The 13338-nt window shown below is 41.3% G+C and overlaps 3 protein-coding genes across 7 annotated transcripts in view; all 3 read left to right on the forward strand.

The window, feature by feature from the left end:
- Positions 1 to 13338, forward strand: part of clstn2a (calsyntenin 2a) — a 1097509-nt gene that overhangs the window by 508204 nt on the left and 575967 nt on the right. The window lies entirely within an intron of this gene.
- mau2 (MAU2 sister chromatid cohesion factor) lies at positions 612 to 10223 on the forward strand. 2 transcript variants are annotated; one of them, XM_043263249.1, is made up of 19 exons: positions 612 to 877; positions 1172 to 1189; positions 1323 to 1400; positions 2019 to 2114; positions 2314 to 2408; positions 2498 to 2525; positions 3436 to 3591; positions 3687 to 3833; positions 5218 to 5308; positions 5393 to 5496; positions 5585 to 5662; positions 5745 to 5810; positions 5923 to 6006; positions 6086 to 6135; positions 6439 to 6516; positions 6595 to 6706; positions 7404 to 7494; positions 8618 to 8745; positions 9125 to 10223. In XM_043263249.1, exons 1-19 carry the CDS (start codon positions 641 to 643, stop codon positions 9197 to 9199), a joined length of 1812 nt encoding a protein of 603 aa, XP_043119184.1. In that variant the 5' UTR covers positions 612 to 640; the 3' UTR covers positions 9200 to 10223. The 2 variants fall into 2 exon arrangements, with proteins under 2 accessions (XP_043119184.1, XP_043119191.1); XM_043263256.1 differs by having other exon boundaries at positions 613 to 877; positions 1335 to 1400.
- The window catches only part of LOC122361978 (transcriptional repressor p66-alpha-like), a 17872-nt gene continuing 16217 nt past the window's right edge, over positions 11684 to 13338 (forward strand). For 2 of the 4 annotated variants that reach the window (XM_043263220.1, XM_043263225.1), the window contains exons 1-2: positions 11684 to 11845; positions 13242 to 13338. The exon at positions 13242 to 13338 is cut by the window's right edge and continues 73 nt beyond it. In XM_043263220.1, the coding sequence (XP_043119155.1) occupies positions 13328 to 13338 (11 nt within the window). In that variant the 5' untranslated portion in view covers positions 11684 to 11845; positions 13242 to 13327. The remainder of the gene's footprint in view (positions 11846 to 13241) is intronic. The other 2 variants (XM_043263231.1, XM_043263235.1) reach the window with 2 other exon arrangements.

Consider the following 13338-nt stretch of genomic DNA (forward strand, 5'->3'; position numbering starts at 1 on the left):
GGACTTCTGAGAGAATCATTGGTACAACCCTCCCCACTCTCCAAGAACTGTACCTATCCACATTAAAAAAAAGGGTTAAGAAAATCACTCTGGACCCCTCACATCCCGCACACTCCATCTTCGAACTGTTGCCGTCTGGTCGCCGCTGCAGAGCACTGGGTACCAGGACAGCCAGACACAGGAACAGTTTCTTCCCCCAGGCAGTCCATGTCCTGAACACTTGAGGACACTTATTTATTTAACATACAGATTTGCACACAACACTGCACAAAATAATTCCTGTTACACTTGAATGTTTATAGTATATATTTTTATTTTCTTCTATATTTTTTATATTTGCTGTGTTGCACATTTTATTTTATTTTTTTTGTATGTTGTACATAATTCTCTTTATATCTGTCTTGTCTTGTTATCGTGTTGCACTGTAGAGTTTTTGTCACTAAAACAAATTCCTCGTATGTGCAAACATACCTGGCAATAAAGTGATTCTGATTCTGATTCTGATTCTGATGAAGAAACAAAACTAAATTGGCAACGCAGAAATCGTCCTCTCGCGAGATCCAGCCCAGCTCTCGTTCAGGGTAGGGCCGCGGAGCTCTCGCGAGATTGGCCGAGCTCTCGTGTTGTTGTTGTTGTGGTGATGATGGCGGCAGGCGCGGAGGCCCCGGACTCCTGGTATCTGGCTCTGCTCGGTTTCGCCGAACATTTCCGAACCTCCAGTCCTCCCAAAATCCGCCTGTGTGTGCACTGCCTGCAGGCCGTCTTCCAGTTCAAGCCGCCGCAGAGAGTGGAGGCCCGCACGCACTTGCAGCTCGGCTCGGTGCTCTACCACCACACGAAGAACAGCGAGTTGGCCCGCACGCACCTCGAGAAAGCGGTGAGAGGGCGCAGGAAAGACCGAGGCCTCAGCCGAGCGACTAGGCCGCAGTCCCGGCCTGCGCTTTACAGTGTTATTATTGTTATTACTAACTATTCATCCACAGATTCAATGGAGGAGTGTGTTATTGGTGATGTTTTTCGTGTTTTAAGGGCTTATTACCGCAAAGCATATATAATGAGAGTCTGTTGTGTTTTTCCTTTTTCTTCTGTATTTGTTCTGTGGGATTATGGGATATGTTGCTGTAGATACTACCAAATATGACTTCTGCTTCTCTTTCTGTCTCTATTTCAGTGGCTTATCTCACAGCAGGTATCCTTTAAGCGAATGTCAAAGTTGATCTTGTATATTTGTGAGTAAACAGACGCTCTGTTGTAAGTGTTTATAGACAGAGCTGAGTTTCATGATATTTAATGATTGCAGTGTTTTACTAAACGTTCCTTAGCCAGGTGTGCAGGTAGCACAGTTTGAGGATGTTAAGTTTGAGGCGGCGAGTCTCCTGTCAGAGCTGTACTGCCAGCAGGTGAGGGCTTCACTGCATCTCTCTAAAACAGTGTGACCATAAAAGTAATTTACACCGTTACTTTCTTACTGTTTGTCTTGTTTTCTAGCACAAATATCTACACATTCTGAGTCAAGATGCATTTACAGGACAAGCAAAAAGTCTTGTTTTCTAAGGGAATTAACACACAAATTAAAATCAGGGAAAAATATCTGCCAATGGCTTTAACAAAAACTTTTCTTTTTTTTTTTTCGCCGTTGCCAGATATTTTTGCTCGTTTTAAGCAAAAGCATTTTTTCTAGAACACATTTTACCTTCTAAAAGTAATTTTAATCTTGATTTAATAACTTATTTTTATATATTTTGTTAAATGAATTTGAAGTGCACACTACAGAAAAAGATAGAAATAACTGCAGAAAACACTGCTATGCATGTAATAAGTTATATAATATAAATGTAAAACATTAAGTGTCTAATAAAAATGCAAGTTTATTTATAAGATTTGTTTTTAAAGCACATTTAAATGCAGCTTGCGCTGACCACAGTGTATTTAACCGCTGTTTTGGAGTTTGTGTGTATTTGTGTTAATGGTTAAAAAAAAAACAGCAACAACAAAAAAAAACCTCTTTTCTTTTAAAGAACTTGGTTGATTCGGCGAAACCACTGCTTCGGAAGGCCATCCAGATCTCACAGCAGACTCCCTACTGGCACTGCAGGCTTCTGTTCCAGCTGGCGGTACGTCTCTCACACACACACACACACACACACACACAGACGCATGCACACACACACACACACACACACGCTTGTAAGTGCGTCGTTACAGTCCACAGCACACCGATGCTGAATGTAATAAAAGAATCAGACTCAAGGCTGTTTGTGATGATGATGATGATGATGATGGCGGTGGCATGTTCTGGATGTTGTTCTGCAGCAACTCCACACGCTGGAGAAGGATCTGGTGTCAGCCTGTGATCTGCTCGGGGTCGGAGCCGAATACGCCCGAGTCGTGGGATCCGAGTACACCAGGTCTCTCAGCACTTCATCAGTTACTGTGATGATCAGAGTTTCATGTCACTCGGATGTTAATGTCGTTCCTCTGCTGCTCATTTTTACAGAGCTCTGTTCCTGCTGAGCAAAGGCATGGTGAGTATCACGTGAAGTCAATAGAAATTAAATAGATTGTGTTGCTTGTATGTGACCCTGGACCACAGAATCAGTCGTAAGGAAATAGAGATTGAGGAAAACGTCTCTCTAGTGATGTCTGGTTTACGATCGGACGATATTTATCTGATGCTGAAAACTATTTAAAAATCTGGATTTTGAGGGAGGAAAAAAACCCTAAATATTGAGAATCTCCTAGTTGTTCAGATAAATTCAAATTAAATATTATAATCGATAATCCATGTAAAAGTATTGTTTCATAGTCATGTAGAATTAATTAAAAGAATATGTTTACAGCACACATTCTCCTTTTAATCAGTTTTTCGTGGTCCTTGAAAGAGGTTTGAGGTTTTTAAGTAAACCCAAATATGAATGAACTATATATATATACATATATTATTATTTATTATTATTATTTTTAATACAAATTATGCAGCCCTTAAAGGCTTTCATGCTAAAAGTGAATATAGATTAGGCGTCTGTTGGAGATCCCTGTCATATTTCTCCCGTGTTTAGCTTCTCTAACACTAACTATATCAATAAAAGTGATTGATTAATTGATCTAAAGCTGATGATGGTCCTTCAGTGTTTGTGAACTGAACTCTAAAAAACTCCATGCTTTTTAATGATCGTCATACAATCAGACGGTTTCAGATTGTATTGAAAATAATTAACAGTCTGTGAAGGACTGGACAAATGAATTAATGTCGAAATTAATGAACAAAGTAAGCTTTCTTTCATTATTTTGTGGCTCTATGGATACTCTAAAAGCTGTTGTTTGGGTTTGATGTAAACTGTTTCTCGTCGGTCAGATCGGGTTCGGAGAGGGATGAAGTTTGTCCGGAAGCAGTGTTTCTGGGATCTTCTCAGTCTCTTCTTCTTCTGTCTGTAGCTGCTGCTGATGGAGCGTAAGCTGCAGGAGGTCCATCCTCTCCTGACCCTGTGCGGTCAGATCGTGGAGACCTGGCAGGGAAACCCCATCCAGAAGGAGTCCCTGCGTGTCTTCTTCCTGGTGCTGCAGGTGACCCATTACCTGGACGCCGGGCAGGTGAGAGCCGCTCGCTTCTCCTCGTCAGCTGGTGTTAGACTCCTCTGAGTGACCCGTGAGTGACCGTGTGTGTGTGTGTGTGTGTGTGAGAGCAGGTGAAGAGCGTCAAGCCGTGTCTGAAGCAGCTGCAGCAGTGTATTCAGACCATCTCCACACTCCACGACGATGAAATACTGCCCAGTAACTCGGCCGATCTCTTCCACTGGCTGCCCAAAGAGCACATGTGTGTCCTCGTCTATCTGGTGAGCGTCTTCACCTTCAACGATCTGTACATGAGAAGGAGTTAATAATTGTTAATAATTGTACATTTTAAAGTGAAAAATACAAGTAAAAATATATATTCAAACTGAATTTAATCAATTAAGTATAGACGAATAAAGAAAAATAATTAATGTGCATATAAATTTGTTCAATATTGACTGTCTGGTGTTGACTGAAAGGTGCTATAAAAATAAAACATTATTATTAAAATATTATAGAATAATATGAATGGCCGGTATTATGTTTAAATATTTTATTTATTTAGCATGAACATTGGTTGATTATTTTTATTTTCTTTTTATGCTAATATATACCGGTGTGTGTGTGTATATATGTGTGTGTGTGTATATATGTATGTATGTATGTATATATATATATATATATATATATATATATATATATATATATATATATATATATATATATATATATATATATATATATATATATATATATATAAAAAAAATAGTATGGTTTTTATTTGTTGTTTGATTTGTGACCATTTTTTTATTTTATGATTTTATTACGATCTTTGATTTAATTTAATACTTTATATTAATACAATAATTTATTTTAATATTTTTAATGTATTTTTATGGATGCCAAAAGACTATTTTTTAATTTAATAATAATTGCATGTAGTGTCCATTTCTTTAATTTAACATTTAATATTAGAAGCATCCAAGTTATCTGAAACATTTGAACGTTTTTTTTTTGACAATAAATAACACAATAGTTAACTTTCCTGGTAATTGATTACTTTTGTGTTCTTTTTAAAGTAACACTGTTTTTGTGCTGCTTCTGTCACCTTGATGATTATAGATGTACACTTTGAAGTAGAAGGTCTGTCATCAATGAATGGAAATGAATGGAAGTGCATTGTGTTTGCTTTAATAAAAGCTGCCTGCTCCAGTCACCAAGAAAATGCTGTTCTACATCATCATAAAAATCATTATCGCCTGTATTTGTGAAGTATTGTGATGATAATGTAACTCCACACACACGTAACCAGACAACGATTAGTTCTGTGACACGTCTGTGTTCTGTTCATGGCGTGCTGACTCGTTTAATTGTCCGTGTAGACCGTGCTCCTCATTCTCCAGAAGAAACCGAACGCTCCTCGCTTCTCTCAGCGCTTTTTGATTGATTTTCTCTGAACGCTCTCTCCTCCTCCTCATGACTAGACACGCCCCCTTACTGCTGATTGGCTACTAGATGGTTTTGGTGCTCGGCCCAACACTGCTTTCTAAAGAGAAATTAAAAGAAATATGAAGACAAGTGAGGCTTCATATATTTGTATAATTTGTGCTTGTGATGCACCTGTGTGTTAATGTGTGTGTGTGTGTGTGTGTGTGTGTGTTTCAGGTGACGGTCATGCACTCGATGCAGGCTGGATATCTGGAGAAAGCTCAGAAGTACACTGATAAAGCCCTGATGCAGCTGGAGAAGCTGAAGAGTGAGTCTCCTCACATCACACAGACTCGTGTGTGTGTGTGTGTGTGTGTGTGATAACTGATGCTCTGATGTGTGTGTTTGTCAGTGCTGGACTGCAGTCCTATCCTGTCCTCGTTTCAAGTCATTCTGCTGGAGCACATCATCATGTGTCGTCTGGTGACGGGACACAAGGCCACGGCGCTGCAGGAGGTGTGTGTGTGTGTGTGTGTGTGTTTAGAGCGGCCTGATGCTGCTGCTGATACGTTGTGTAACAGAGGTGTGTGTGTGTGTGTGTCAGATCTCTCAGGTGTGTCAGCTCTGTCAGCAGTCTCCACGGCTCTTCTCCAATCACGCGGCGCAGCTTCACACACTGCTGGTGAGAACACACTCCACAACATCAGTCATCGCTGTTAATGCACTCATGTGTGTGTGGCTCATGTGATGTTTGTGTGTTTCAGGGTTTGTACTGTATCTCTGTTAACTGTATGGATAACGCTGAGGCCCAGTTCACTACAGCACTGAGGGTGAGACACTAAACACTTACACTTAATCTTCCAGACATGACGGAGCTGAGCTCACTGTGTGTGTGTGTGTGTGTGTGTGTGTGTGTGTGTGTGTGTGTGTGTGTGTGTGTAGCTCACCTCTCATCAGGAGCTGTGGACGTTCATCGTTACTAACCTGGCGAGTGTGTACATCAGAGAGGGAAACAGACATCAGGAGGTCAGTCATCATCAAACACATTAATAATCATCTTCAGGAATCATCACTGACTCTTCTTCTCTTTTTTTCATTTGTGCAGCTCTACAATTTATTAGAGCGAATAAACCCAGACCACAACTTCCCTGTCAGGTAAAGCATCTCTCTCTCACACACACACACACACACACACACACACACACACACACACACACTGACTGAAAGACTGTCACTTTAGCAGAGGATATGAATATATTAGTTTCAAGTATGAAACTCAAAGCACCAGTAGATGGTAGCAAGCCTCATCAGAACTGAATCATTGGCTCAGTACTGTGTGATTCTGGGGATTCGTTCAGTAATCGCTCACACTGTACATTACTCATTACTCACACACTGTGTTTCTGTGAGTTCTTCATCTGTTTTCACCTGAACTCTCTGTTTCTTCTGTGTTTTTAGTTCTCACTGTCTGCGCGCCGCTGCTTTCTACATCCGGGGCCTTCTGTCCTTCTTCCAGGGACGATACAATGAAGCCAAGTCAGTTTCCTCTTCCTGTTCTCAGACCTGAGTGTGTGTGTTAGCGATACTGATTGGTGTGTGTGTGTGTGTTTGCAGGCGTTTCCTGCGTGAGACGCTGAAGATGTCGAATGCAGAGGATCTGAATCGTCTGACAGCCTGCTCTCTGGTGCTGCTGGGACACATATTCTACGTGCTGGGGAACCACAGAGTAAATCACACACACACACACACACACTTGCATTTGTGGTTTACAGGGGCTCTCCATAGGTTTTTATACTATAAAGTGTATCTTCTATCACCCTGCTCCAACACTACACCTAAACCTACCCCTTACAGTAAACTACTGTCTTTTTTGAGCCTTTTGTTTTACTGGGACACAGGAAGTGTCCTCATAAACCATGTTTACATTGCAGTACAGATGTCATTATACACATTTGTGTCCTCATAAACCACAATTGCAAGTACACTCTCTCTCTCACACACACACACACACACACGTCCGGTCAGCTCTCCTTGTAGGGACTCTCTATAGGTGTAATGGTTTTTGTACTGTACAGACTGTATGTGTTATTGATCTACAGCAGGAGTGATCCTCGTGATCGTCTAGTTTCGCTCCGTTTCTAGTCAAACACACCTGAAGAGACCCGTTAAGGTCGTCATGTTTGATCAGAGTCGGAGCTACACTTTACAGTCGATCTCCAGGAGCAGGTTGGACAGCCCTGCCTTACGGGAAACTACACACATTTTTAAATTCTGTGTGTGATTTTAGTTTCTTTGGTCTACAGGAGTCTGTGTGTATTCAGGTCCCCCCCAGAATAGAAATCCAGATACACACACACACACACACACACAGACGGCTCTCTCCTGTAGAAGTGTTCTCAGTCATTCTGTGTGTTTGTGTTTAGGAGAGCAACAACATGGTGGTTCCTGCGATGCAGCTGGCCAGTAAGATCCCAGACATGTCTGTCCAGCTCTGGTCATCAGCTCTGCTCAAGGGTCAGTTCAGCACACACACACATACTCACACACACACACACACACACACACACACACACACACACACACACACATACTCACTCACACACACACACACACACACACACACACACACACATACTCACTCACACACACACACTCTCACACACACACACACAGAAACACACACACACACACACACACACAAAAACACACACACACACACACACACACATACTCACTCACACACACACACACACACACACACACACATACTCACTCACACACACACACACACACACACACACACACACACATATGTGTAATAGTTACCCACTGACTTCCACAGCATGAAAAATAAAATATGGAAGTCGAAGGGAATCAACTTTTTAAACTTTTTTATTTTTGTTAGTTTTTTTACTCAAAATATTCTCTTCTGTTCAATAGAAGAAATCAACTTTAACCACCCCTTTAAATTAAAATGCTAAATGGGACGTAGGATACCCATTTTCCAAATTGGTTCTTTATAAAAAGTCTGAAACATACTTAAAATCTCTCAGTGGTTTTGTAAAACACTCAGAAACACAGCTCTGTTCACAGCGAGCCGTTTCGGTGCATGTCCCTTTAAATGATAATGAGCTCTGCTGACCCCGCCCCTCTCTGTTTAACGTCAACATTCTTATTGATGCAGTTACAACAGACCAAAAACTATTTAAAATAACTGATTATCAAAGAGCTGTAAAAATGACCCAAGAAAGTGACCGCTGCGTATCGTTTGAGCGTTGAGTCTCCTCATCCAGTGAAAACATTCCCTTTAAAAACAGAGTTATATATATAAAAAAAAACCTCTGATTATTATACCCAAACATTATTCATAAAGTCAACTGACAGTAAAATTCAGAAAGATGTGAGAGCAAACGTTATTCAGACACTTTGAGCTGATCATGTTTTTATGCCGCAGACTGAAACAGATTTGATCTAGTTGTTCTTAAATTGATCCGCTGCTCTTCTGGGTTCTCTGACCTCATCAACATGAGACCGTTCTGAACGCTCCTCATGTTTTATTATCATTATTTCTTCTATAGTGAGTCTTGTGTGAGTGAGTTTAGGTGTGTGTTGATCAGAAGCTCTCGTCTCTGTCCAGATCTGAACAAGGCCTGCGGGAACTCTATGGACGCTCATGAAGCTGCGCAGATGCACCAGAACTTCTCCCAGCAGCTCCTGCAGGACCACATCGCCGCCTGCAGCCTCCCAGAACACAACCTCATCAGTGTATGAACACACACACACACACAAAAACACTTACACGCACGCAAACACTCTTACATGCTCACTCTCACACACTCTCACGTGCACACTCACTCACAAAAACACACACACACACTCACAAACATGCGCGCTCACACACAAAAACACACTTACATGCACACACACACACTCTTACACACTTACATGCTTGCTCACTCACGTGCACACTCACACAAAAACACATTCAGACACACACGCACGCACACACACACTCACACACATACAGAAGCACACTCACACACACACTCGTGTCCCCTGAGAATGAATCTCTGTCTTGTCTTGTGTCTAATGAGGAGTATCTCCTTCCCGCCCGAGACTGATGATGAGGTGTTGTGTGTTTCAGTGGACTGAAGGTCCTCCTCCTGTGCAGATTCAAGCTCAGAACGGACCCACCACCAGCCTGGCCAGCCTGCTTTAAACACACACACACACACACACACACACACACACACACACACTCATAACACACACACTCTCTCTCTCACGGGACGAGCGAGACTCCGCTGCCTTTCATCTGCAGACTTCTCTCTTGTATCGTTCAGATTTTAACTTATTGAGTTGTTCACGGTTTACGTCTTCGTTTGCGTTTGATTGGCTGTGTTCAGAGCGAGGACAGACCGGGGGTCAGAGGTCAAAGGTCACAGCGCGCTGGCGTTCTGCTCTGTTTTAACGCTGTCGTCACACATCGCTCCTCACAGGACAGCTCATCAGATCCACAAACTCGTCGGTTCACATTCGCCTCGAAACAGAACGTTCAGCAGAAAGAAGCCTGAGTTTTTTGCGTGCTTCGACACGTTTAACCCCTAAATTCTCATCGCTGCGATCTTCATTTTGTCGACGTTTGATTTATTTCTGCGTTCTGTGCTCTTTTAATACATCTTTACAGTATTTATGTGCTTGCGTGTGCTTCTCGCACAGATGCGTTCATGAGAAGACTTTACAGGAAGTATGATTTTCATTCGTTTGCGCTGAAGGTGGGTGTGTGTCAGGCAGCAGGAAGTGGAGGTCATGTGACCAGAGGAGCTCTTCACCAGTCTCCAGTTTTCTATGCGCTGATATTTTTACACACGACTCATTTTGTTTTGTACCTGCACGTCTCATGTTTTACCTTCTGTACAAACGCTGTGAGGACACTCTTTTCTTTTAAAGGTATTTACCTCTTTTCCTCTGTAGTTTTAACAAATACATTTATTAAATTTTGTAAAGTTTGAATATTTATATACCACATTTAACAATATTATAATCTTTGTCATTATTTTGATTTGGAATAGCCTGTTTGTATAAATGTTATGAGAACTGTTTCTGTAGTGTCAGACGCTCCGAGCAGCGGGTAGTAAAGGCTCATTCTGCTCTTTCTAATAACTGTTTTTAAACTCTCATATTATTTCTTTGTGTCTGCTTCAGAATCATCAGGATTTTTTAAATAAAATTGGAGAACTGTATGAAGTGCCGTGTGAGTTATTCAGAGGTTCAGAAGTTCATGTCGTTCATTTGAACACGGGAAAAAATATCATGCAGTGAATGGGTGCCGTCAGAACCAGAGTCTGCTAAAAACATCAGAATAATCCCCAGCGCTCCGGTCCATCAGTGAACATCAGGAGAAGACAGAAGATCAAACTAATCCAGCATTAAGATGATTTTAACTCTAATATGAGTTCATAATCCAGAATAACTCTTCTCCAGTGAAAGTGTTCTGTTCTGAATCAGGAGAGAAATCTGTTCAGATCAAGCAGCTCATGTTTTCTGGATTCTGATGTGTATAGTGTGTGTGTGTGTGTGTGTGTGTGTGTGTGTGTGTGTGTGTGTGTGAGTATCAGTGTATAGTGTGTGTGTGTGTGTGTGTGTGTGTGTGAGTATCAGTGTATAGTGTGTGTGTGTGTGTGTGAGTATCAGTGTATAGTGTGTGTGTGTGTGTGAGTGAGAGTCTCAGTGTATAGTGTGTGTGTGTGTGTGAGTATCAGTGTATAGTGTGTGTGTGTGTGTGAGTATCAGTGTATAGTGTGTGTGTGTGTGTGTGTGTGTGTGAGAGAGAGTCTATCAGTGTATAGTCTGTGTGAGAGCGTATCGGTGTATTGTGTGTGTGTGTGTGTGTGTGAGAGACTATCAGAATCAGAATCAACTTTATTTCCAGGTGTGTTTACACATACGAGGGATGTTTTAGTGACTGAAGCTCTACAGTGCAACAGGAGAGAGACAAGACAGATAATAAAAAAAAGAATTATATACAAAATATAAAATGTACAAAATAGCAAAAATACAATATATACTATAGACGTTCAAGTATAAGCAGGAATTATGTTTTGTACAGTGTTATGTGTAAATAAGTCTGTGTTAAATAATGTATAATAGTGTGGTCAAGTGTGTGTGTGTGTGTGTGTGTAAGAGAGAGACTAGATCCACAGACATCCATCAGAAGCCCTACACACAGACTTCTGTGAAATTATTCTAAAATTAAAGGAACATCTAATAACTCATGTCATATTATTGATCATATGTATTATATCTGAGCTCAGTGTGTCTCTGTCCACTACAGTGACCCTCAGTGTGTGTGTGTGTGTTTATCTCTTAAACACTTGGCGGAAATGTTCATTTAAGTTATGAGGATTTTTTTTACCCTATTATTTTTAACTTTTCATTGTTGTTATTACATTTCTTTCATATTTCAAGCTTTGGCAACACTGTATCTTTACAGTCCTGTCAATAAAGCTATTTTAATTGAACAATGACTCTGAGTGTGTGTGTGTGTGTGTGTGTGTGTGTGTGTGTGTGTGTGTGTGTGTGTGTGTTAGGGTCAGGGTTAACCTGCTAGTGAAGCTGGTTATGACTCTAGTTCACCTGTGTTCTGGTGTGTGAGGAAGACGTCGGTCGTGATATCGGTGACGCGCATGCTCAGTGCGGTGACGCCGCGGCTGTGTGTGTGTGTGTGTGCGCGCGCACGAGAAATTTGGCAGCGAGGCGGCGGAGCGGCGCGAGCGAGAGGGTTTTCCCGGGATTATCCGAGCGAATTACCGGCTGAACCACCGGGAAGAGCCGCGGCGAGAGGAACGGAGACCCGCGAAACCCGGTGAGTGGCGGGAAAGAGTTGAGACGCTCCGTGATCCGCGAGCTGCTCCTCTTCCTCACCGACCCTGCGGACACACACACACACACACACACACACACACACACACGGCTCGTAACTCAGTAGGAAGTTACTAACGTCAAGTCGCTGAAGTTCTTGATCAGTTGAATGTTTTTGAGTCGATGTTATGTCTCTAGATCGTCATATAAAGCTGTCATAAAGCACTGAGGTAAACGGAGTGAAACTGGTGTAAAACTGGGCTAAAGTGAGGTGAAACTGAGGTAAATGATGCAGAGCGGAGATGGACTGGATGTAAACTGAGGTAAAACGGAGGGGAACTCGAGTAAACGTGAAGTAAACCGGTAAACGGTAAAGTTTGTCGTGGAAGGCGAGTTTCAGTCAGGCTTTATTTCCTTCACATCGTGTCGTATTTGTTTGTATCGATCCGCTCGTTTATCGCGCGCTCGGGAAGATTCTGTTATTATCCGCTGATGATGAAGATGATGATGATGAAGATGATGATTGACATTATTGTGATGCTCGCGCTGAAATATCAGCCGGGGTCGGTTCTGATTCGGTGCTCGTCGTGTGTTTCGGTGTAACCCGCGATGTTTACTGTATCACAATAAGAGTCCCGGGCTGCTCTTCCTCCTCCGGTCGCGCTCATCCTCCTCTTCCTCGTCTTAAAGCGGAACGCGCTTCTTTCTGTTTGACGGAGAGTTTAAAGACGAGCAGCCCGAGGTGTTTGAAAGTGTTTGATGAAAGTTGGTGGTGTTTAAAAGTGTTTATTTGACAGCTTTACGTCATATGACGTCTCTGATCATGAGCTGATAAAACATTCTTAACTTTGTAAATGCAAGTGTGTATTTGATCCTGAAGCAGTCTTCTGCAGCACATTGTGTTTTTTTTTTGTAATAGACGTAATACATTGTAAGAGTCAGAATTATAGCTTTTTCTTTTACGCCAAAAATCATTATGATATTAAGATCATATTTTATGAACTTCCGACTGAAAAGATGTTACTGTAATAACAAACCATACTTCAATTGACAGCTTATTTATACAGAAACAAAACGTATTACTGGTTTTGTGCTCCAGGGTCAAATATACACAGCAGTCATTAAAAGTGATTTACATAAAAAAAAAAAAAAAAAAATTAAATTAATTATACAAATAAAAAAGCTAAAAGACTGATAAGGAATATGGGACCATTTATATGAAGAGTGCTTTCTGCAACGATATAAAACGAAGCTGTAAGAAATAATTTTCCTAAACTGTAAATAGATGTTTGTTGTAGTACTTTTAACAAGGAAATAGATTTTCAGTTTTCCTACTTCAACAAATTAATTTCTTATTAATTGCTATTTCTTTGTAATTTATTTCTTTGTTTCTACTCCAGTGTTTTTCTTGTCTTGGTGTGTCACGTGATGCTGAGATGTGAGGGACGTCCATCTGTTCTGCCCTTAATGTGTGTCTGATCTGGTGATGAGGAGGAG

This window comes from Puntigrus tetrazona, chromosome 2 (genome assembly GCF_018831695.1).
Source record: "Puntigrus tetrazona isolate hp1 chromosome 2, ASM1883169v1, whole genome shotgun sequence".
Classification (NCBI taxonomy): domain Eukaryota; kingdom Metazoa; phylum Chordata; class Actinopteri; order Cypriniformes; family Cyprinidae; genus Puntigrus; species Puntigrus tetrazona.

Coding starts and splice junctions, on each gene's coding strand:
- mau2 (XM_043263249.1), top strand. CDS start 641: ATGATGGCGGCAGGCGCGGAGGCCCCGGACTCCTGGTATCTGGCTCTG. Junction 5,663..5,744: donor CGCAGCTTCACACACTGCTG/GTGAGAACACAC, acceptor TGTGTGTTTCAG/GGTTTGTACTGTATCTCTGT. Junction 6,136..6,438: donor GACCACAACTTCCCTGTCAG/GTAAAGCATCTC, acceptor CTGTGTTTTTAG/TTCTCACTGTCTGCGCGCCG.